The sequence below is a fragment of the Cottoperca gobio genome, chromosome 12 (assembly GCF_900634415.1).
Source record: "Cottoperca gobio chromosome 12, fCotGob3.1, whole genome shotgun sequence".
Lineage (NCBI taxonomy): Eukaryota > Metazoa > Chordata > Actinopteri > Perciformes > Bovichtidae > Cottoperca > Cottoperca gobio.
Genome location: NC_041366.1, coordinates 11,304,939 through 11,326,372, shown reverse-complemented (window position 1 = coordinate 11,326,372; position 21,434 = coordinate 11,304,939). Strand labels below are relative to the sequence as shown.

At 41.1% G+C, this 21,434-nt stretch overlaps 1 protein-coding gene across 1 annotated transcript in view; it reads left to right on the top strand.

Moving 5' to 3' along the window:
• Positions 1 to 206: 206 nt before the first annotated feature.
• Positions 207 to 21,434, top strand: part of sardh (sarcosine dehydrogenase) — a 42,103-nt gene continuing 20,875 nt past the window's right edge. The window contains exons 1-12 of the mRNA XM_029444469.1: positions 207 to 362; positions 2,287 to 2,476; positions 3,377 to 3,513; positions 3,708 to 3,886; positions 4,936 to 5,115; positions 6,318 to 6,441; positions 6,738 to 6,838; positions 8,495 to 8,599; positions 12,915 to 13,044; positions 14,595 to 14,681; positions 18,860 to 18,950; positions 19,570 to 19,711. Of these exons, the coding sequence (XP_029300329.1) occupies positions 2,292 to 2,476; positions 3,377 to 3,513; positions 3,708 to 3,886; positions 4,936 to 5,115; positions 6,318 to 6,441; positions 6,738 to 6,838; positions 8,495 to 8,599; positions 12,915 to 13,044; positions 14,595 to 14,681; positions 18,860 to 18,950; positions 19,570 to 19,711 (1,461 nt within the window). The 5' untranslated portion in view covers positions 207 to 362; positions 2,287 to 2,291. The remainder of the gene's footprint in view (positions 363 to 2,286; positions 2,477 to 3,376; positions 3,514 to 3,707; positions 3,887 to 4,935; positions 5,116 to 6,317; positions 6,442 to 6,737; positions 6,839 to 8,494; positions 8,600 to 12,914; positions 13,045 to 14,594; positions 14,682 to 18,859; positions 18,951 to 19,569; positions 19,712 to 21,434) is intronic.

The following is a 21,434-nucleotide window of genomic DNA, read 5'->3' as shown; positions in this document are numbered from 1 at the left end:
AATGCCTCACACACAAACTCTACATACATGACTTCCTATATAGATATAATGTTCCACTTCTGCTTGGTTTGGTCTCTGGACCTTAAGGACTCTCAACAACAGCTGATACCCTGATATCCCCCCCCCCCAACACACACGTAATGTGTGTATGAGTGTGCAGCATGCTCTAAGGAGAGGAGGAGTCCAGATAGGAAGTACAACTGCAGTCCCACTCCTGCTACTGAGCTGCAGCTCCTCTACCATACTTTAAAACGCTGACTGTCTCTGACATACCCGGCCATTTGTCGCGACAGCAATCCCGTCTCCCATCTGTTCGCATCGAGTGTATTTTCCGGGACAGTCTGTAACAGGCGGAACCTAGTGTAAGTGTGCATGCGGCAACCGAACTGCTCTCGTGCAACAAAGTTACTTTATAACTTGCATCTTTAGTAACGCTGTTTTGTATTCAATGCTTGTTGGTGTGAGAGATCACATGCAGCGTTAATGCCACGTCTGTTATTCACGCTTAGGTGATAATGTATTACTGTTTATTCTCAATTTGTTAACACGCTATTAAACTGTATTTAGAAATTTTGTTTTCAGCGTTTGCTGACTGAAACTGGAGTTAACCACCTGTTTTACTTGACTTTTCTTGAACCATTCCACCATATGGTAAATCAAATAATGCACAATTCAAGTTGGTGTAATCGTGTACACACACACACACACACACACACACACACACACACACACACACACACACACACACACACACACACACACACTTTACTTTACTGAGCCCTGTCTTTTGCTGGGCATCTGGAAACAAAATGGCCACCCTGGCTGCAGTATAGACAGAGGTTCCTTCGTCTACGGTGCTCACGTTCCTCTGAGGCGAGGCTGGTGCGCCTCACCTGCATGGGCTCAGGTCCGCCTGGCAATGGCTCAGCATCGAAACTGGTGGGCGCCGCAGGTCCTCGATGCCGGCCGGATGTGAAGTGGCCTAGTGGCCGCTGTCGTGTCTCTCTTTCCTCCTCACCTGGATCCAACGATCCAGTCTGGACGTTTGTTCGATTAATCCATCTAACAGTCCGGTCTCCCTGCTTTAGACTCATCAGACCTCCGCTAGCGTCTGGACCCATGGAAACTCCGCTGAAGACCTTGCGTAGCTTGGCCGAAAAAAGTTCTCCCAGTCAGGTGGGTGATGACGAAAGCCACCTTACGCCCCTCTGAATTGAAGGTGTTTGGCTTCAAGGCGAACAGGAGAGAACAGTTTGTAATGAACGGGTTGCAGCCCTCAGTATCACCGGCATAGCGCTCCGGGGTCCCCATCTGAGAATCCGGTGCTGGTCCTGGAGCTGAAACTGGCGGCAGCGGAGCTGGAGGAGGCCCAGGACTAGTTGCAGATCTCATAGCTAGCGTTAGCTGCTGAACCTAGGCAACTAACGTAGCCATCACTTGCTCCTGGTTAACGGCCGACTGCCGTAGCTCGTTTGTCATCGAGGTGAACCTCGCCTCATGATGCTGGATGGCATTCTCCACCTGCTCCATCCGGTTCAGAGGTGGCGCTGTGTGTGCTGGGTCCATGAGTGGCCAGATTGTACTGTCACAGGGGGTGTAAGGACCCAAATGCAACACCAGGAATTGTAGATACACAGGTTTATTTACCGGAACAGGCAGGTACAGGAAATCCCAGGACACATGCAGAGACCTAATGCAAAATGATAATTTCACACAGCAGAGGGTCTTACTCAGACATAAGTAACCCAGGTTCAGAGATGAGGAAACCGAGCTCGAGGTCGGGGACAGAAGGCTGGTGGGTATTCCGGGGATTTGACGAGGCGGGTAGTTCGGAGACAGGCAGGGTCGGTAACAGGAAATCAGTCCGGGGGTAATCGCCGGAAAGTCTGACATGAGTAGAGAACAATCTGGCACTGAGTAAGTGACTGGGAGAGGCTTAAATAAGGCTTGATTAATTGGCAGCAGCCTGAGCCCAAGGTGAGGCGATGAGGTGGGAGTGGCTGGCTGGTGAGGTGAGAAGGAGGCGGGGTGTGGAAAAGTACCGGGCTGAGGTAGGAAGTACTGGAGCAGACTGTGACATATTGGATCATTGATCATTGAATCGATCCAGATCGATGGCCCATTAGACCCCTATCTGCCATGTTGCCTTGGAGTTCAGAAATGTTTTTCTGTAAATAACATTGAAACGGTTTGCATTATACGTTACTTTACCTTAAATATTCTGGACAACACAATCCAGAAATGATTGTGCAATTCTGTCCTTTTGTGTCCTCTGACTGACCACAGGGGCCATGGCCTTCCTTGGGAGCGCGGTTCGGCGGGTGGTGTCGGCAGTTCGGCCTCCTCTCTCTCCCTTGTGCCGGACAACCAGGCGTTCCTACAGCTCAGAGCCCACCACGGAAAAAAGTGTTCCCTACGAGAAGACACTTAAACAAGAAGTTGGAACCTCCTCTGGACCCACTAAACCTTTACCCAAGTAAGCTTAGTGTATGGATGGATTGTGTTAACTGTATTATGTGCTGTAAAACTGTAAAAGCTTTTGCAATTTTAGTCCAGTTTCTGTTTCAATTCTTACAACATGATGGGATGATTTGACATTGAAAATACGCACACAACTGGGTAAATTGAGGCTTCGTGCAATGTATCAATACATAGTTGTGAATATGGACCAGTTGATGGAAGAATAATGTTCATGGTGACTTCTGCAAGGCCTGAACAGATCGTAGGTGCTCTATGGATCACTCAGGTCTGGAAAAGGTCTAAAAATTAAGACATTTGATTGTCAGTTATGAAAAATAATCTACTCAATAATAGAATACGGTAAACACTTTTCTTCTCAACTCCAGGCGAAAAAAAACTAATGCTTCAAAGCAATTGGTCGATAATTTGTGAAATGGGTTTACTTGCTTTCTTGTCAATTTGATGAGAAGATCAATACCACTCTCTGTCCGTTAAGTTTAAAGCTACAGCCATTAGCCACTTAGCTTAGTATAGAGACTGGAAGAGGAGAGGGACAGCTAGCCTGACATAATCCCCCATAAAAAAACATTTTACACTTTTAAACAGAACGAGATAATTGTTGATCAGTGAGCTTTAGAGGTGCTTGTAGGCAGACTTTGTTACCTACAGGCTAACTGTTTTCCCTTGTTTCCCAGTCTTTGTGCTAAGCTAAGCTAATCAACTGCGGGGTGTAGCTTCTTATTTCGTGGAAGGACGAGAGTGTGGTGTTCATCATGTCACCTAATTTACTTTAAGGTAACTAAAACAACCTTTTTGTCTTCGACTTGGTTCGACTCAGTGAATGGTGTCGCTGACATCGTCCCACTTTGAAAGTCATGTTCTCAGCTCACCTATAGTGTTCTGCCGCCTGCCTCAGGTCAGCGGAAGCGGTGGTGATTGGAGGAGGCAGTCTGGGCTGTCAGACCATCTACCACCTGGCTAAAATGGGGATGACCAATATAGTTCTTCTGGAGAGAGACAGACTGACTGCTGGCACCACTTGGCACACTGCAGGTAACAAACCGTAGGAGGACTGATAAGTTCACTGTTACTGTTTAAATCATATGCTCTCACTCTATACTCTACCTACAGTATCTCGTTTCTCCTGTACTTCAAGTCTTGATAAGGTCTCTGCAGATAAAGTGCTTATTGTTGTGTGTTTTGTATGTTCAACCGTACACATACATGTTTGTGTGTATGGTCACTAGGCCTGCTGTGGCAGCTCCGTCCCAGTGATGTTGAGGTAGAGCTCTTGGCCCACACCAGGAATGTGATCAGCAAAGACCTCGAGGAGGAGACGGGCCTCCACACGGGCTGGATCCAGAACGGAGGACTCTTCATTGCCTCCAACAAGCAGAGGCTTGACGAGTACAAGCGCCTCATGTCGGTAAGTATCGAGATTGCTTGATTTTTGGCCACTGTGAGGAAAATATCGTTTCATTGATTCATTAAGGTATTAAGGGTTAGGGTTGGGGGGGGGGGGTTATAACTGGTTTACATGTGAAAACTACATTTGAACAACCTTATCAGAACTTGCCCTCCATGTAGTGTTGCTTTGGGAACAAAATATATATTATCATAGAAATTAATGTTCTTCAAATTCATTTATTTGATCAATTTAAATTAATTTGCTGTTGCAGTGTTAACTAATGTCTAGTAAACTTGTGTTTCTTAGCAATGTAATTATGATGAAATAGTCTGTAGAAGAAATGTGTACATGGAAGAAGAAGAAATCAAACTGGGCCAAGGTTATTTACATATGTTATTAACTGGCATAAGGAGCTGTCATTATAGCTTTAATTAGTTTCCATAGGAACAGTTGTGTCACTGAGTCCACTACAAAGCAGGTGGCTGCAAACTAAGAACATCAAAAGACTTCAGACAGGAAGTATTGGAAATTCTAGATTTCAATGTCTAGTTCTAGACATTGAAATAAATCAGCTAAGCAAATATGTTTTTATATTTTTTTATAAAAATGATACACATTAATGCCACAAGAAAAAGCTGTTTGTTCTCTTAGCCCGTTTTGTAAGTGGGCTATCTGTAAATCTGCGTAATGCTCCGCAAAAGAAAGCCATGGTTGTACAATAAGTTTATATGTTGGAGCTAATATGATTACTGGCCTGCTGCATGCACAACACACACACGACCAGGGAAAATACTTTGTTTATCTTGATTGTGTATGTTTGAGGTTCGAAGTTCACTTAAAACTTCACCTAACCAATGCATGGTGGGAAACTGATCCAGCCAGGAAAAAGCAGCAACAATGTTTAGACAATCCTCAGTTAAAACATAATTAATGACATGCTACTAGTGACTGTAATGCAACTCCTCCTGCATATGCTTCAGGAAGTGTCGTGCAAAGTTTTTTCATTCGATAATTCCTCTCAGGCTAAAACATAACCAATAAAACATGCCATGTCACTTCATTTCTAGCTGGGTAAAGTTTATGGTATCGAGTCCTATGTCCTGTCACCTGCGGAGACCAAGGACTTGTATCCTCTGATGAACGTTGATGATCTGTATGGAACCCTGTATGTACCAAAAGATGGCACCATGGACCCAGCAGGCACCTGCACCACCCTGTCCAGAGCTGCCAGCGCCAGGGGAGCCACGGTAATGTGCGCTGATCTGCTGTTGGACCAGCCGTATACACAATTATTGTTTTATTCATCATATATTACAGTGGATGTACATATCTGTAATTGGAGTGTAGCCAATCAAATACAAATGAGTATTCTTTTAAAATTGTAGCTTCTTTTGACAGCAGATGGGTTATGTGTGTGTACAATCGTCTGCATGTGAAATTTTTTAATCATGTCACCCACCCATTTCAACACTGCATATAGCTTCAAAAGAAATGCTAGGAATAATAAGTAGATTAGGTTTCAATGTTCTGTTTGGATCATATTGGTAGTTCAAAAACCTTCATTTACCTTTTACCTTGTGTGTGTGTTAAAAAACTCTTTGCATAATGTTCTGCCTTTCTACCTGCCACTCTAATTTAGTGAGATTCTGTGTGTGTGTGTGTGTGTGTGTGTGTGTGTGTGTGTGTGTGTGTGTGTGTGTGTGTGTGTGTGTGTGCACACAACACTGTACTGTGTAGAAATAGCACCCTTATCTGAACAAGAGGAGGCAGTGCAGATAGCCATGTCACAACTGTATGTACAGCTAAACATTAATTGCTGTTTTGAACAAATGACGTTTTGAATGGCTGTGATCTAATACCTGTATATTTATGATGGTCAGTGCTTTCATAGAGAATTTTAAACAAACGTAGGGTAAAAGATGTATAGACAAAATGTAGGTTTTATATGTAAACAAATTTCGAGGCAATGTTTTAGTAATAAATGATAGCTTTAGGCTTTAGTCTTACTTTTTGGCCTCATGAAGGTGGCCAAGCCTGCTGTATCTCCAAAAATACTGTCCAGAGAACCTCCACTAACATGAACTTTCAGATAACTACTTTATGTGTTTAAAGCATTTTACATTAATCTGCAATACTGTAGTAGTAGTAGTAGTAGTAGTAGTAGTAGTAGTAGTAGTAGTAGTAGTAGTAGTAGTAGTAGTAGTAGTAGTAGTAGTAGTAGTAATCTTTGAGAAATTGTGACAATATGAAGAAGATTATAAAGTATGGCAGTATGGGTCAAAGGAGAGTTATTGCTTGAGTAGACTGATGTACTGCCGTCGCAGCAGCATTGGAGAACATTTAGGCCACACTTGTGAATAGAAAATATTTTCACAGCGTCAGTGAGCAGATATTAAAAGGACTATAATATTATTAGATTGATTTAGTGTAATGTACATCTTTAAATCAGGTGATCGAGAACTGCCCTGTGACTGGTATCCAAGTGCGGACCGACGACTTCGGTTTGAAGAGGGTGAAGGCAGTGGAGACCCCTCATGGGACCATTGAGACGTCTTGTGTGGTGAACTGTGCAGGTGAGATCCAGACAAGATCAACTAACTAATCATCCAAAAGACAAAAAAAAAACACAGATTAAAAGCTTTTTGGTTTTATTTGACATGTAAATAACGTTTTGTGACACAATGTGAGGCTTTTTTGATGAGAGAGTTATCAGGAGAATCCACAGAGATTGCAAAGAGGTTTTTTTACTTTATTCAAAAGAAGCAATTTGGTGCACTGTTTACAGGGGATTTAATCAAATTGCATTTATCTAGATTTAAAGGTGGCATTTTTATGACTTTTTTTGCTTGTCTCTGTGTGTTACATGAAGGTGTGTGGGCCACCAAGCTGGGAGAAATGGCTGGAGTCAAGGTGCCTCTTGTTGCGATGCATCATGCCTATGTGGTGACAGAGAGAATTGAAGGCATACAGGTAGGTAGTGGTTCATAATATATTATACTAAGAATACAATCAACCATTGGCACACTGTTCTGTGCCGGCAAATTCCCTCATTTGTCTGTATTAAGTCTGTATGACCAGCAGGGGGCACTGTGACATTATAGATTTCCACCTGTCATGGTCCAGAACGCTACTAGTGAGTGCTGGAATGATATACGTGTGCGTTGTTTGTGTTACAGAAAAAAGGAGATTGTTTTGTTTATATCCTTTAATGCTGATAATGTGTGCATTGTGGAGGCCTCTGTATGCAGATTGAACACGTCGGACATGGTGTGTGTACATGTGCCACTCTACCTCTGATTGTGGAGCTTGTGCGTGTTAGTTTTAGTTAGTATACACATACATAACTGTGCTCATCCTCTAGAGGCTGGTGGTTTTAGGGGGGCTGTCAGAGCTTCTCTGTTATGTAGTTTAAGAGCAGCTTAACCAGCATTACTGCTACATCATGTACACACAGACATCCACCCACACACAAAATGACACACTCACACACTCGGATGCCATCAGGAAATCTGTTCCCACCGGGGTGTGCAACTTGTCAGGTCAAAACATCTCATGCTGACCACATGTCTGTGCGTGAATAGATGTGCTTTTGTCCTCAGAGGTTGTGCTGGGTTTAAATCTAATAAGCTCGCTGATTGTAACTGGTGTATGTTTTTTTTTTCTCTGTGTGAGGGACAGAGTGTATGGAAGTCTATGTTGTTGATCACAACAAGCTGCCTGAGTGTACTCGCAGAAGAGAGAGGAAAGGAATAGTTTGGCTGTTATTATATGTGGTGCGCTGTTTCCAAATGTCAGCTTGTTCACTGGTATTTTAGTTTTGTACCCAGAGAGCCAATTGACTTTGGACTGAAAAGCACTTGTGACAGAATGAATACAAATGACACAACATACTTAAAGTGTAACTATTCATTACACACTTATACAAGAATATTTACTCTGACTCAAGGGGATGAATGCTTCCCTCTGCTCTGTTTTTGAAAGAAGATTTCATGGTGTGTCAGTAGCTGCCATAACATACATAAAGAAACTCTATGGTTTGTTAATGCATGTCATGGTATATGCCACTACTGCTGTAAAGATTTGTATGGGTGTTATGTCCCGTACTGTATACGCTTTTCCCTATATATGCCACTAACTGGGAGATTCTGGGTGGAGTAAAGGGAAAAATAGCTTTTTATTACGAGGTAAACGGCATGGTAATTTGTCTTTGTTTCAGAACATTTCCCCAATTATTTGTCTTTGTTTTGGTTACCTTGCGATAAGCAAAGTTATGCCCAAATTAGTAACCCATCAGTTCGTTGATTGACATAAAATCCACCAAGAATTGTGATAACTTTTGATTTTGAGTTTTATTATAATTCTATTCCATTATCTGGTAAAATGTGCTGGTGCTTCAATTATGTTACCAACAACTTGCTTTTCTTTGTGTCTTGTCATTATGAATGAAGATTCTAGCTGCCAATCAAACAAAGCAATTAATTTCTTAGATGAAGATTGAGGCTTTTATAATCCATCCTCATCTTGTTCATGAATATGAATCTGCCCATCATTTTATCACTACCACACACTGTGTTTTGACTAATTCCTGTTTTGAATGTTTCCACTTTTAATCCTTGCTCTTTACAGAACATGCCAAATGTCAGGGACCATGATGCATCAGTGTACCTGCGCCTCCAAGGTGACGCCCTTTCTGTGGGTGGTTATGAACAGAATCCCATCTTCTGGGATGAGGTAAGCTTGAATATTATCTAAATGGTTAACAGCCTCATTCTCATAGCTTTGAGATTCGTATTCGTATTGACTGTCTATGTGTGTGAGTGAGATTGATGACGCACATCTGTTTTGTTTGACAAATCAAATACTTAAATACGAATCTGAATGAAGTGTAATCCTTTTTATATACTTATCATTCTCTCTGTCAGTTTGACCTCAATTCTTGTTCTCTCATCTCCTAGTGGTAAAAGGAGATATTTAGCTCCTTTTACTCAAGTAAAAGTATCATAAGTATCATAATGTAGAATTACTCTGGTACAAGTAAAAGTCCTGCATTCAAAACGTAGTTTAGGTAAAAACAAATTAAAGAATTTTTTTTGAAATTTTTGGAAATATGCTTATTTGTTTTCTTGCCAAGAGTTGGATGAGAACATTGATACCGCTCACATGTCTGTAGCCAGGAGGCAGCTAGCCTAGCTTAGTACAAAGACTGGACATGGGGAAGATAGCCTTGCTCTCTTTTAAATTCACCTAGAAAGCTCACCAATGCTTTTATAACACTTTTATGTAGGTGTAAAAACTGAAGTATAAAACTGTCAAGTTGTGTTTTTTTTTACTGGGGGTTACCTTTGTATATAGCCTTGCTAGCTGTTTTTCTGTGTTTCCAGTCTTTGCTCTAAGCTAAGATAAGCTTCTGGTTCTAGCTTCATATTTACAATACAAACATGAGAGTTTTATTAATCCTCTCGTCTAACTCTTGGCAAAAAAGCAAATAAGCATACTTCCCCAAATTTTAAATAATTTCTTTAAAGTATGGAGCCGGACTCAGGATGTGTTATAAGCTTAGAGGCAGGGAAAAGGCTAGCCCTGGGAAACAGCGTAGCTTCAGTTAGCAGTTTGGTCGAATTTTGGTATTCTTTCCCACTGACTGACTGACGGGTATTACACAGGAGTAAATACAATACACAATATAAAGAATACATTATAATACAATAAATATGCCAAACTAGTACAATAACTTGTATGGACCCAGTTTAGAGGTGAAATAATGCCCCTAGTACTTTGGAGCAGGTGGTTCGGAATTGAACCCATTGAACAATTAAAGCTGATTTATTTACACAATGTATCTCATTTGGTTAACTCTTACATGAAGAGATATGTAACAATAACAATTAGTGGTTTAGAGGGGAAATTGTGTGCTGACACAAGAGTTATAACAATCTTCCCATCCAACTTGCGACAAGAAAGCGAATAAGCGTATTTCCCCAAATGTCAAACTTTTATTTTGGTATCAAAATGAATCATTGTGCAGAAAATGTGCACTGTACACTGCACCTGGTTGTGCATTGAGGCAAGGTTGTTATACTGAATAGAAAGAGAGGCAATAAATAAATTCATGAGTTTTTTCCACACTATTGACAGCCTAATGGATTCAGTGCTTTTGTACTGTGGGAAGGGTTTGGTATCAAATTTGCAATTTAAAAATGTTTATATAAAAGTTTTTTTTAGAAAAACATACTCGGCAAGGTAAGCTATTAAGTATTGTTGTCAATAATGAAACTGTGGGTGCCTGCACACCAGATATCTAATTTCTAATAGGCAGAATGATGAGTATAACACGTCCTCCAAAGGAGGTAAACCCATTGATTTTAATGACCCCATAGATGTTCTTTTAGCACCACCCACAAACCTTATATTCTTAGCTCCACTACCGGTGAAACTGCTTTTTATTGGAACATAAAAACCAAAGCATTTATGTAAAAGTCTGAAATGACATAAGGCTGTGAAGATCAGGGAAGATTATTCAAACAACTCTTTGGCAACCCTAAAAGGTACAGGCAGTTCTTTCTTGCAGAGACAGACTGTTTTAAAGGGGTGGTTGACTTTGGAGGATGATCTTTATAAAAGCCTTTACATCGACAGGTGGTCTTGGTCCTAATGGATGTGTATTTTTGCTCAAGGACAGATTTCTAGAGCAGTTTGTTAACTAGGCTGGCAGCTTTGGTGGTATGCATCTCTGCTCTTTTTCCTTTCCTGGTGTTCAGCACTTGATTTTTTCCTTTTTAATCTGTGCTGTTACAATGCAATGTAATTGTGGACCATACTGTACCATTCACAAGTAAAGATTACCATCTATTTAACCTGTTCATGTTTAACAAGGAGCCATGTCGGTAACTGATGAAATACATTTAAGTGGTAAAACTTGTAGAAACAACCAAACAATAGATACCTCTCAGTCTTTATAAAAGTTATACGCCCAAAAAGTGAAAGGCATTAGGAGAGCGCAGACCTCCGCCAAGGCCCTTTCCATATATGACAAATGTGTGTATCTGCCCCTGCACCAAGTTTCATAAAAAATCGGGCCAGTAGTTTTTACATAATCCTGCTGACAAACAGACAAACAAACCAACAAACAAGTAAACTGAACCTCCTTGGCGGAGGTAAATATAAACATATATTTAAAATATTTAGTCTTAGTTTTTTTGAAAGGCAAGGTTTTTGGAGGACACTAATAACACTGACTTTATGACTTTCTGTCTTTCCGCCTGGCTGCCTGCCTGTCCACAGACTCCTCAGTGTTTTTTTCCCCACATTTTAAAGGATTTCTTTGTGCAGAAGCAGCTCCTTTTGTTCTCGTTCTGCAGCTGAGCGTTGCTTTGATGTCTTGAGGCGAATGGAGGAAGAAAGAGCAGATACAGAAAGGAGAATTAGCAGGGAGACGGAGAGAATAGAGGATGCCTACTGAGTGAAGATGAGCAGGATTGATGGCTTTGGAGGGATTGAGAGAAGTGTGGTGTCTAGGACAAAGAACACTGCTCTTCAGATACTCCGGTTGAGTGTCAGTGCTCGGAAATAATGCAGAAACTCTTTGTTCACATGAAAGCGGCTACTGCCAGCTCGCACGTCCCTGTGACATTCAAGTCTTAATCAAAACTGAAAGTGTCAACACTGACGCTAATTGTAAAGCCATAGGAAGTCTTCTCTCTCAGCACTTCTGTCTAACTGCAGACTTTCAATTTTAAGAATCACTTATATTTAACATTTTAAGTTCTAAGTTGAGGCTGTTATCCAGTGTGATATGTCAGCAATGACTCAGAAAAGCAGTCACCTTCTTAAAGTAAGAGCTAAAAGACTGAAATGCATTTACTCATGGACGAGCCAAGATGGAGAAATTTGAGTGGTGGAATGACCGGATCAGTGCCAGGATATAGGGATACATGCATGACTGATAACATCACTGCAAAGAGCACAAGCTGCTGTGCTGGATGTTTCAATTTGAGCACCCTGAGTCTAACTAGTCAGACACCTACGCTAGTCAGACACCTACGCTAGTCAGACACCTACGCTAGTCAGACACCTACGCTAGTCAGACACCTACGCTAGTCAGACTTCAGTCAGATTAATGTAGGAGGTGAGACATTTAAGGCGAGGCGGTCAGCAATGCTCGGCATGAGTTGTATGAGCTAAAGGCTGGCCCGGCTGACAAGGAGGGAGATGCAGAGGTCCAGATGGGAGCAAATTAAAGCTTGGACAGGAAACTGAGGGATTTGACAGATGTTAATTCCCTGGTGAGAGAGTCAATTCAACAGATGTTTCAGGACTGTGCTGAGTTACTTACACAGTTGGCGGTCTACAGTCACAGGTGACTTGGACTGAAGTCAGTGTTCTTGTCAACTGTGATGAGGAAGAAAAAGGAAAGAGCACATCAGTCCTGATGACATTGGCTTCTAGGGGGAGCACCAACATCGAAAATCCAACAATCCACTGCAGTACAGTAGATGCACTTTGCGGGAAATACGAACAAAACACGAAAAAAATAAGCGGCAAGTTCGTCATATCAACTTAAAATGTGATGATCCGTCAATGTTGTGTTCACAACCTGTTTCTGCTGCCCCCAAGTGACCAAGTAACGTCAGTTAATGCAGGTTTTTAAAAAATAATCCTGGAATTCATCTGTGTTCTTTTTGAGTAAAATCTGAGAAAAAACAATACACAATGTTCTACACTTGCACTCTTTATTCCAACATTATGTTACTTACTTTGGGAGTTTTGTGCACAATTAGTTGTTCATTTACATTTCCCCACAATGTTTCTTTTAATTTCTATTCAATGGAAGATGTGCCCCTTGTAAGAGCACCTGTTTATGAAGATCATTGTGTTCCTACAGCTAGAATATGTCATTTACTTTGAACATAAAACTTAATGTGAAAAAGCTTATCCTTAAAAACATCCCAACATGGACAGTCGCTTTAAAAAATGACACACTTGTGTTTTGCCTTTATTAGAAAACCACGTCCTCCCATACATTTCTGCTGTTTGTTTTATTTCCCAGGTGTCTGATAAGTTTGCCTTCAGCCTGTTTGACCTGGACTGGGATGTATTCATGCAACATATTGAAGGTGCAATGAACAGAGTTCCTGTTCTGGAGCAGACTGGCATCAAATCCACTGTCTGTGGACCAGGTACTCACACACACACACACCAGTTCCAAAGAGTCATACATTTTTTGGGGAAATCCTGCATGAACATTTGTTATACCATTGAGCATTACAGCAGGGAACAAGCAACTTTCATGACACTTCTTAAATTGGACACATTCTAATTTAAAAGTGAAAGCGTATCTGTCTGTGAAGTATCTTATGCACCGCTCCAATACTGTATTTGCTCATGAATACCTAAACTAACAGGCTATGTGTCATGTTTGTAGAGGAGATAGTTCGATAAGCTCAAGCCTGACTTTCCGTCAAGGCAATATCACGTTCCCAAAGTGGTTAATTGAGCCGGTCAGTTGTTTACCTGAAGAGTTACAGTATCACATTGGGTTTTTTCATCATCATATTGTGATGCAGCTGTTTTAAGAGACACAAATACACACACATGTAGGGTTGAATGACCAGAGGAAGACAAACAACAAAGCATGAATGGAGAAAAGTAGAATTGGACATGTTAATAGAGATATAGAGAACAGAAAGAAACAACATAAGTAGAGATGTAACAAGGGAGAGATGAAATGTAGCAAATGGCAAGACAAACAAAATAAGAAATGGAAACAAGCTTTGACGGAAATAAATAAATAAATTAACGAAGGACAGAAGTAAAGAAAGACGGAGCTCAGAGGGAGAGAAAGCTCAGATGAAACTGAGATAAAAATTAGGATTTCATCAGAGTTGTGGAAGAGCATCTCCTCAGCAGTGGGCCTCGCTTTAAAGCTGGCTTTTGTTTTATTTCTAGTGTTGTGTTTACATGATAAGTACACCACTGTGACTGTTGAATTTTCATAGTGAGCTTACTTTGTCCTCAACACCTTTTTTGAGAGAGCAGGACGAATAGAGCAGAAATCTCAATCATGCTGCGAGTGTTATGAGTTCCATGAGTAGGCTACCTGTGTCTTCATATCATGTACCGGTACCTACTTTAGAAATGCACTTCTTATGGTTGGAATTACAGTTAGCCTAATGTTATGGTTGGGACTAACCATTAACAGCTAGCTTAGCAATTCTAAACACAATGAGTTTATTCCTGAATGTTGTCTGACCGGTGACTAACAACAGCAAGCCAGCTGAGAACACACAGCATGTAAGTAACATAACTCGAAGCTTTCAAAAGCATCTTTTGCTAGCGGCTAACTGCCTGACCTAGCTCCTGCGCCAAACTAACACGTCCCAGACAAGTTGGTCCACTAAAGCTCAGAAACTATATTGACATCAACGCTCCATTAAACTCATAGTTTAATACATTGATTATTTTATCATTATTTTGTTATTCAACCAGTAAACTGAAGTTAATAATTTATTTTATGAGCGAGAGAGCTGGCCAAAAAGGCAACATAAAGTAACTATCAACAAATAGCTAACAACCACAGTAAAGACTGGAGAGACATGGATACAACGTTATCAATGTCACTCCTCTTTTACACAAAGTAAAAGTATTATTGAGGAAAACATGTCACCTCTGTAGTAAGTTTGTGTAAGTTTGTTTCATCTACAAAGTTTCTCTCGATGTCTGTTTTCAGAATCATTCACAGCCGACCATAAGCCGCTGATGGGAGAAGCCCCCGAGGTCAGAGGTTTCTTCTTGGGCTGTGGCTTCAACAGTGCCGGTAAGTAGGCTACTGCCGGGACGGAAAGATCAAAGAAAGAACGGGGGAAGACCTTTGAACAGAAAAATAAAATGAAGGGAGATAAACGAGGATGACAAAGAGTGTAAAGACATCTCCGTTAAGAGCGTCAATGTTGTAAACAAATGATGCATAGGCTACTGTGTCACTCACAGTTGTATGCTTTCAAATACTTTGTTGTGTAGAGCTTTCCCTAGAGGGGACCATGAAATGATAGAGCTCGAAAGGTCAAAGCAATCCATAGTACTTGGCAATATAAACAGGAAGAAAAGCAAGGAGGAATGTCCAAAGAGTGTTTTTAACCATACTTTGACCCAGCCTTCGACAATCTCTGTGGACACTCTCAATGCACAAATTAATAATGTAGGGGTTTTCATTTCTCATCGAGTCCATGGAGAGCACCCTCCACACACACACACACACACACACACACACACACACACACACACACACACACACACACACACACACACACGCGCGTCATTCCATTACTTTACTCATAGATGAGCATACCTTTGACATAAGACGGGGAGGAATGTGAGTATCTCAGCAATCTGAAAAACAGAGAGAGAGGGGGTGTAAAGGGTAAAGTAATCGCCATCAGCGCTAACAGACGGTTGAGAGAAAGCTTAAGAGCAAAAGATCACAGGGTCGAGCTCCGAAGTTGTTATGACAAGAGGTTGGAAGCTGCAGAGAGGTGGAGCTCTAATGAGCGAGCATACAGTGGTTTCAACACTCGCGCATAACACAGAGATTGTTATTTTTTGCTTCAGAAGTGTAGTTTTTGTACATTGGATGCAAACTGCTGATTGATCATTGCTGCTGTTGAACACCTCCTCGCTTGCTTTCTTTTTCCCCGACTACTTATCCATGAGACCCTCACCATCTTGTTATCCATTGTCAGGTTAACAAGGGCTCACCCACTGCGTTCCCTGAGCTGTTGATTCATTTTATATCTCATACATATTTTATTAATTAGACCTGTATTGCTTATGGTTTTACCTTGTGCTGAAAATTTGATTAAGCAATTAATCTTTTAATAGAAAATGAATCGGCGACAATTTTGGTAATTGGTAATGGTTTAAGTAATTTATTTATTTATTTTTGATTAAAAAAGACAAATAAAGGCAAAAAAATCCAGTGTCTCAAATGTGAAGGTTAACTGGCTCTGTTATAAATCATTGTGATTTGAATATCTTTGAGTTTGACTGGTAATAAGAAACAAGTTGGGCTTTTGGAAACTGTAATGGAAATATTTCACTATTTTCAGTCAGTTATAGACTAAATTATAAATAATAAAAAAGGACAAATAAATAATGAAATTAATACTTTTTTCTCTTTTATTATATGTTTTTCGCCGACAGTGTAGAAATGGGGGAAAGAGAAAGGTATGACAAAAAAGGTCCCATGGTCGGACACAAACCTCGGACGTTACAGTTATATGGCATGCGTAGTAACCACTCCGCTGCCAAGGCACTCCCTTCAGTCCTTTTTTCATCCCACATTGTACATATTTCTTTCTTCTACTTTCTGCAAATAAAACTGTAACATTTCTATCTGAATGCAGGTGGATGAAATATTCCCCTCGTCCTCTAGTTTTGATGTGTCATGCTGGGATCAAGCTAATTGAAATGGGCCCAGCATCACCACTTTATCACACCACCCGGTGACAGTGACTTATTAATAATAAGGAATTTCCATGCTGCCATGCACAGCAAGGATATTCCAAATGCATTTCCCTTCCCTGACACACACAGATCTGCACTCAGCATGCAAACACGCAAACAAAACATCCTCGTCTTATCAAAGCAGGAGCTTGATAATGTCCACATTTCATCATTGTTGTCTTATTTCGCCCTTCTCTCTTTACATCTGTCGCTCTCTCCTCCCCTGCGTCTGCGTCCCTTTGTCCTCTGTCCATTTCACTCCATCACACAAAACACATGTACACACATGAACTCGCACAGCTTATATGGCTCAAGGCAGTGAAAGACAAGTGGGGGTAATTCAAAAACCACAGTAGACAGATTCACAGTGATTTTGTTTTTAAAGTTTCACATCACTGAGTGCTTGGTAACTTTTCAAGCCTCCAGTGCTGGGGTTCACTTTGGATTTCAAGCAACCAGTTACTCTACTTATTAAAAGTTGTATTTGTTACCTGGCAACCTTTTTTAAGCTACTTAATTTGAGTGTCAAAACAATCATGCTGAGTGCATTTGTTTATTCTAATTATGTTTTTTTATTTGCTTTTAACTGCTGCACCTCTTAACTGTATCACCATGTGTCTCATAATCACAATACTGAGCACCTTCGTAGGCATTATGGCTTGCAGAGTTTTTTTAAAATCACATTATAAGTATGTATGTACATTATGTAATATGTATTTAAGGCAGTACACGAGGAAGGCTGAGTAAACTATTGGGTTTAGTGGTAGGATGCTTTTTGCAAGGATAGAGTCAGAGACGCAAATAGCAGCGAGAAAATTTTAAACTTTTGTCAGCACCAGGCTGGCTATTTCCCCCTGCCACTAATCTTTATGCTAACACATCCTGACTCCAGCTCAGTTAGGCATCAGATTGGTGAGCAAATGGTCCAAAATGTTGGAATTTTTTCTTTAAATGTAACCTGGAATTCTAGAAAGCTCAACTTGATCACAGCTTTGACCTAGATGTGTAAATGTCCTTTTACCTGCAAATCAATATGCTTAATAGTCTACTATGGTAGAGAAGCATAAATACAATTATGCATGTTTTCTTCCTCTTTAAAAGCTTTTTTCTTTAATCACTAGGGGCGTCACTGTAAATGTCAGAAGAAAGGGAGAGAGAAACTTTCGAAAAAGAATCTGAGAGCAGTACAGAAGAGAGGAGAGGGGGTGATGGATAATGACATGGAGAGGAACAAATGTTTGCAAGGCATAAACGAACAATAATAGAGCGAGATACCGTTAGCGGGGAAGGAGAGGGGAAGTACAAAGGCAGAGAGGAGGGATGATAAGATGAGTGGAAGCACGAGCATAAGGGTTCACACGCAGATACTCGCTCACACATCAGCGGAGTTATCTCGGGTGACATTTATCAGTGCCACCTCGTCTTGTTGGTTGTCTCCACATTGTCTTAGGAGAACTCCATCATCCCCCTACCGCCCTCCTCCTCCCTCTATCTCTCCACCCCTGCTCCCATCCATCCACCCTTCCCGCCATTCAAACATCCAGCCAGGCTTGGCCCAGAGTGACAGTGTCCGCAGATGAGTGAAGCGATGGTAGATAAAGGGAGAGGGCACGCTGTGAGAGATGGAGGGGGGGGGGGGGGGTGAAGGAGGGATGCAAGGACACACTGTTCGTGCTGCTGCATATTGATGTTGTGTGTGTGTACACAACACACACACACACACACAAACACACACAAAATGTATGCAAATTACCAGCTACACAACACGAGAAGGGGGTAGCTAAAAGGGATCCGCTCATTAACCCAGCAATTTTGCGAGCGGATGGTTGAAAAATATTGAATTGCCAGTTTTTGTTTGTGGGTCGGGTTGAAACAAAACAGAATGCTGCAGCTGATGAGGTCAGATTGCTTAGAGGCAGCTGTGAGCAAGGGTCAAATGATGATACAAAGGTCAAAACGATCCTCTGTAGGTCGTATGACATATAGAGGCTGTTGCAGAGGAGAAACTCTCTTCTCCAAATTAACGAGACATATTCACAGCCCTCCAGACAGAGGTCCCTTTTTTTTATTCAGATGTTCCACTCATTTCCCAACCAGTAATCTGTGACAATTGGATGCAAATTGGGTATTGATTCTGCAACTAACAATCATTTTCATTAGAAGTTCATTTGTCAGTTTCTTTTTCTCAACCATTACTCAAATACAGATATATGAATAACTAGAATGGCACTCGGAGAACGCAGACCTCCGCCAAGGCCAATGGTGCATTCATGTGCTTATCTGATGGTCCCATCTTCTGAGAAGGGGAGTCTTTCTTCCGACTTTGTGTTCATGAGCTTAACATGAAAACAACATGGACACTATAAAGAAGATTGTTGTATTGTATTACTCAGAGCGTTTAAACAACCTGTTGATAGATGTGATTATGAGATGCTGTTCATAACAACTTCTCCTTTTGTTCTCTGTGTGTGTTGTATGTGTGTATTCCGTCAGGCATGATGCTGGGAGGTGGTTGTGGTCGAGAGCTGGCTCACTGGATCATACATGGCCGCCCTGAGAAGGATATGTATGGTTATGACATCAGGTACATCCAGCAGACAATATAATCATTTCTAACAGAGGCTGCCTAGAGCCCAGTGACTTTACTTTGGAGTGCTCACTTTTATTTCCCCGCGGGCGCTCCAAGCTCTTCTAAATCTCTGAACTTTTCAGAAAGGCGCTGGTGTCGTCACTGTCGCTCCTTTTCAGGCAATCCTCCGGTTGATACACATAGATAGCAGCCCAAATGGATAATACAAAGCAAAGGGGCGATACTAGTCTATCATACAACAGCTATCCTGAATTTCCCTCGGGATCAATAAAGTATCTATCTATTATTGTCATAGAAACAAAACCCATGCACCTTTATGGATGATGGAATGGCAGGTTAATAAGGATGCATTTAGTTCATTTTTCTAACAATCAATGCACACTAAGACTGTATAAAAACACTCAGCGGTGAAAGTATTTGAGCAGTGACAGTGATCACAGGAAGTTTCATAAGGATGGCGCCACTCTACAAAGCAGAACACGGTTTTAAATTTTCGTTTAGCATTTTAATCTAAGGGCAGCAGGAGCCAGAATAATGAAGTTTTAAGGAAGTCTAAATGCGTGTGACTTTTAATGAGCGTTAATCTTTTGAATTCCTCTCCCTCCCGTCTCAGGCGTTTTCACAACTCGCTGACAGACAACGCAAGCTGGATCAGAGAGAGGAGCCACGAGTCGTATGCTAAAAACTACTCTGTGGCGTTCCCCTTTGATGAGCCGCTGGCCAGCAGGAACATGAGGAAGGACCCTTTTCATCAGGTAGATGAGCAGTTTATCTGTGTGTTTCTTGAGGAGTTCAAGAAAACAACCCCAATGTGCATCTCTGCTGTGTGAGTTAGTCACACAGCTTTCAACTGTGGTTTGATGAGTCACTACAGATTTAAAAGCAAATACATCTTTTTTTATTTTTGTTCTCTCCTCTTTCTAACTATTACTCTATAAATGTTATACTAACAGAGCATACTGTTTACTCAATCGCTCCACAAAGGCTATTTTCTTGATATTTTATCCGTCACCGTTATATTTAATAAGGGCTGTTGCTGTATTTTTTTATAAACTGAATACACACATAAACACAGGATACAGTCTGTGTTATTATTGAACAAGTAAAGTATCATTAGTCTCCGATTCTGGCGCCTCCCCTGAGATGTTACAAAACCATATTCATATTTATTTTCCCTCCATCTGGTGAACATTAACTATAACCTTGGCTCTATTCAAACACTTTCAGTTAGGTAAGCAGGGCTTTTACTTTCTACAAAAAAGTGTAGGCAGTGCCGTGTATCTCTCAGGATTTAGACAGACAGACACCGTTTGGCTTGAACATAGGGGGAGACTTTCTGACCCCGTATTGACGAGGTTTCCTAACATAGATTATAGAAGTCGCAGGATCATCTCTGCCACTTCCTATATTATTAGATGTTGTATGACTCACCTCTTTTCTCGTTTGTCTCCTTAAGCCATTCATTCTGCTTCCTTTTCGGTTATTTTCCCCCATACGTCTACCCACAGCCTTCACTCGTATGTCTCTCATCGTGTTCTCTCTTCTTGATGTCCTCCCCAACACAATTTCCTCTTCTATTCATCCTACTATTCATACTTAATGTCTGTTTCTCTGCCTCCTCCTGTGATCGCCACTGTCTTTGTCCCATGTTTTTTCCCCTCTATTGACCGCTTTCAAGGCTGCATCTGATTGGATAATTGAGACAGTAATGTGACAAAATCAATATATAAGCAATGCTACTGAACCCCAGGTTGAGTTCACTTCAGTGGCTGATGTTAAAATTTAAAGTGCAAACAGAAATGTAGAACAAACTGCCTATGTGCGTTCATGTATCTGTCGTTGAATATTTTGCAGAGCTAGTCTTAAAGTACTGGTGAGACAAGTGTTTGAAAAGATATCGTTAGTCAAACTCTGACCCCGTCTCTCTCATTACTCTCAGTATGTTAATCTTTCTCTCTCTCTCTTCTCATGCCGTCTCTGCTCAAGTCTGGAGGCGAAAAGCTGATTCAGACTCATGCAGACGGCAGTTAGCAGTGTAACTTATCCCCTGCAGCTACATTTATTAATGTGACCCTTGCCAACATGATTATAAATGATACACTTAGTTTTGGTAGCCGGGCCTCGGATGTCTTTCAGCTTCCCTTTCTCTCCTTAGCCCAACACAAACTCTTAATGGGCCTCGCCACCATATTTTATGCATTAATGACCCACTTACCCTTGCTTTCCTGTTCCAGACTTCATTTACCTTTTTAACTGTTGCAATTTCTACCCCCGCTTACGCATGCAGGCATTCTTTCAGAACAGATTACTGTCAAACAAATTGCATTAGCAATGCTGTCAATGTATTTTGTAGATCATGCCTACTGCTTTCTTACAGCTTGTTTTATTTAGCTTCTCTGACACTTGTCATGCATAATTAACCAGATTTCCCGAAGGTTTCATTTTTTTTTAAAGATGTTGTACAGGATGAGCAAAGAC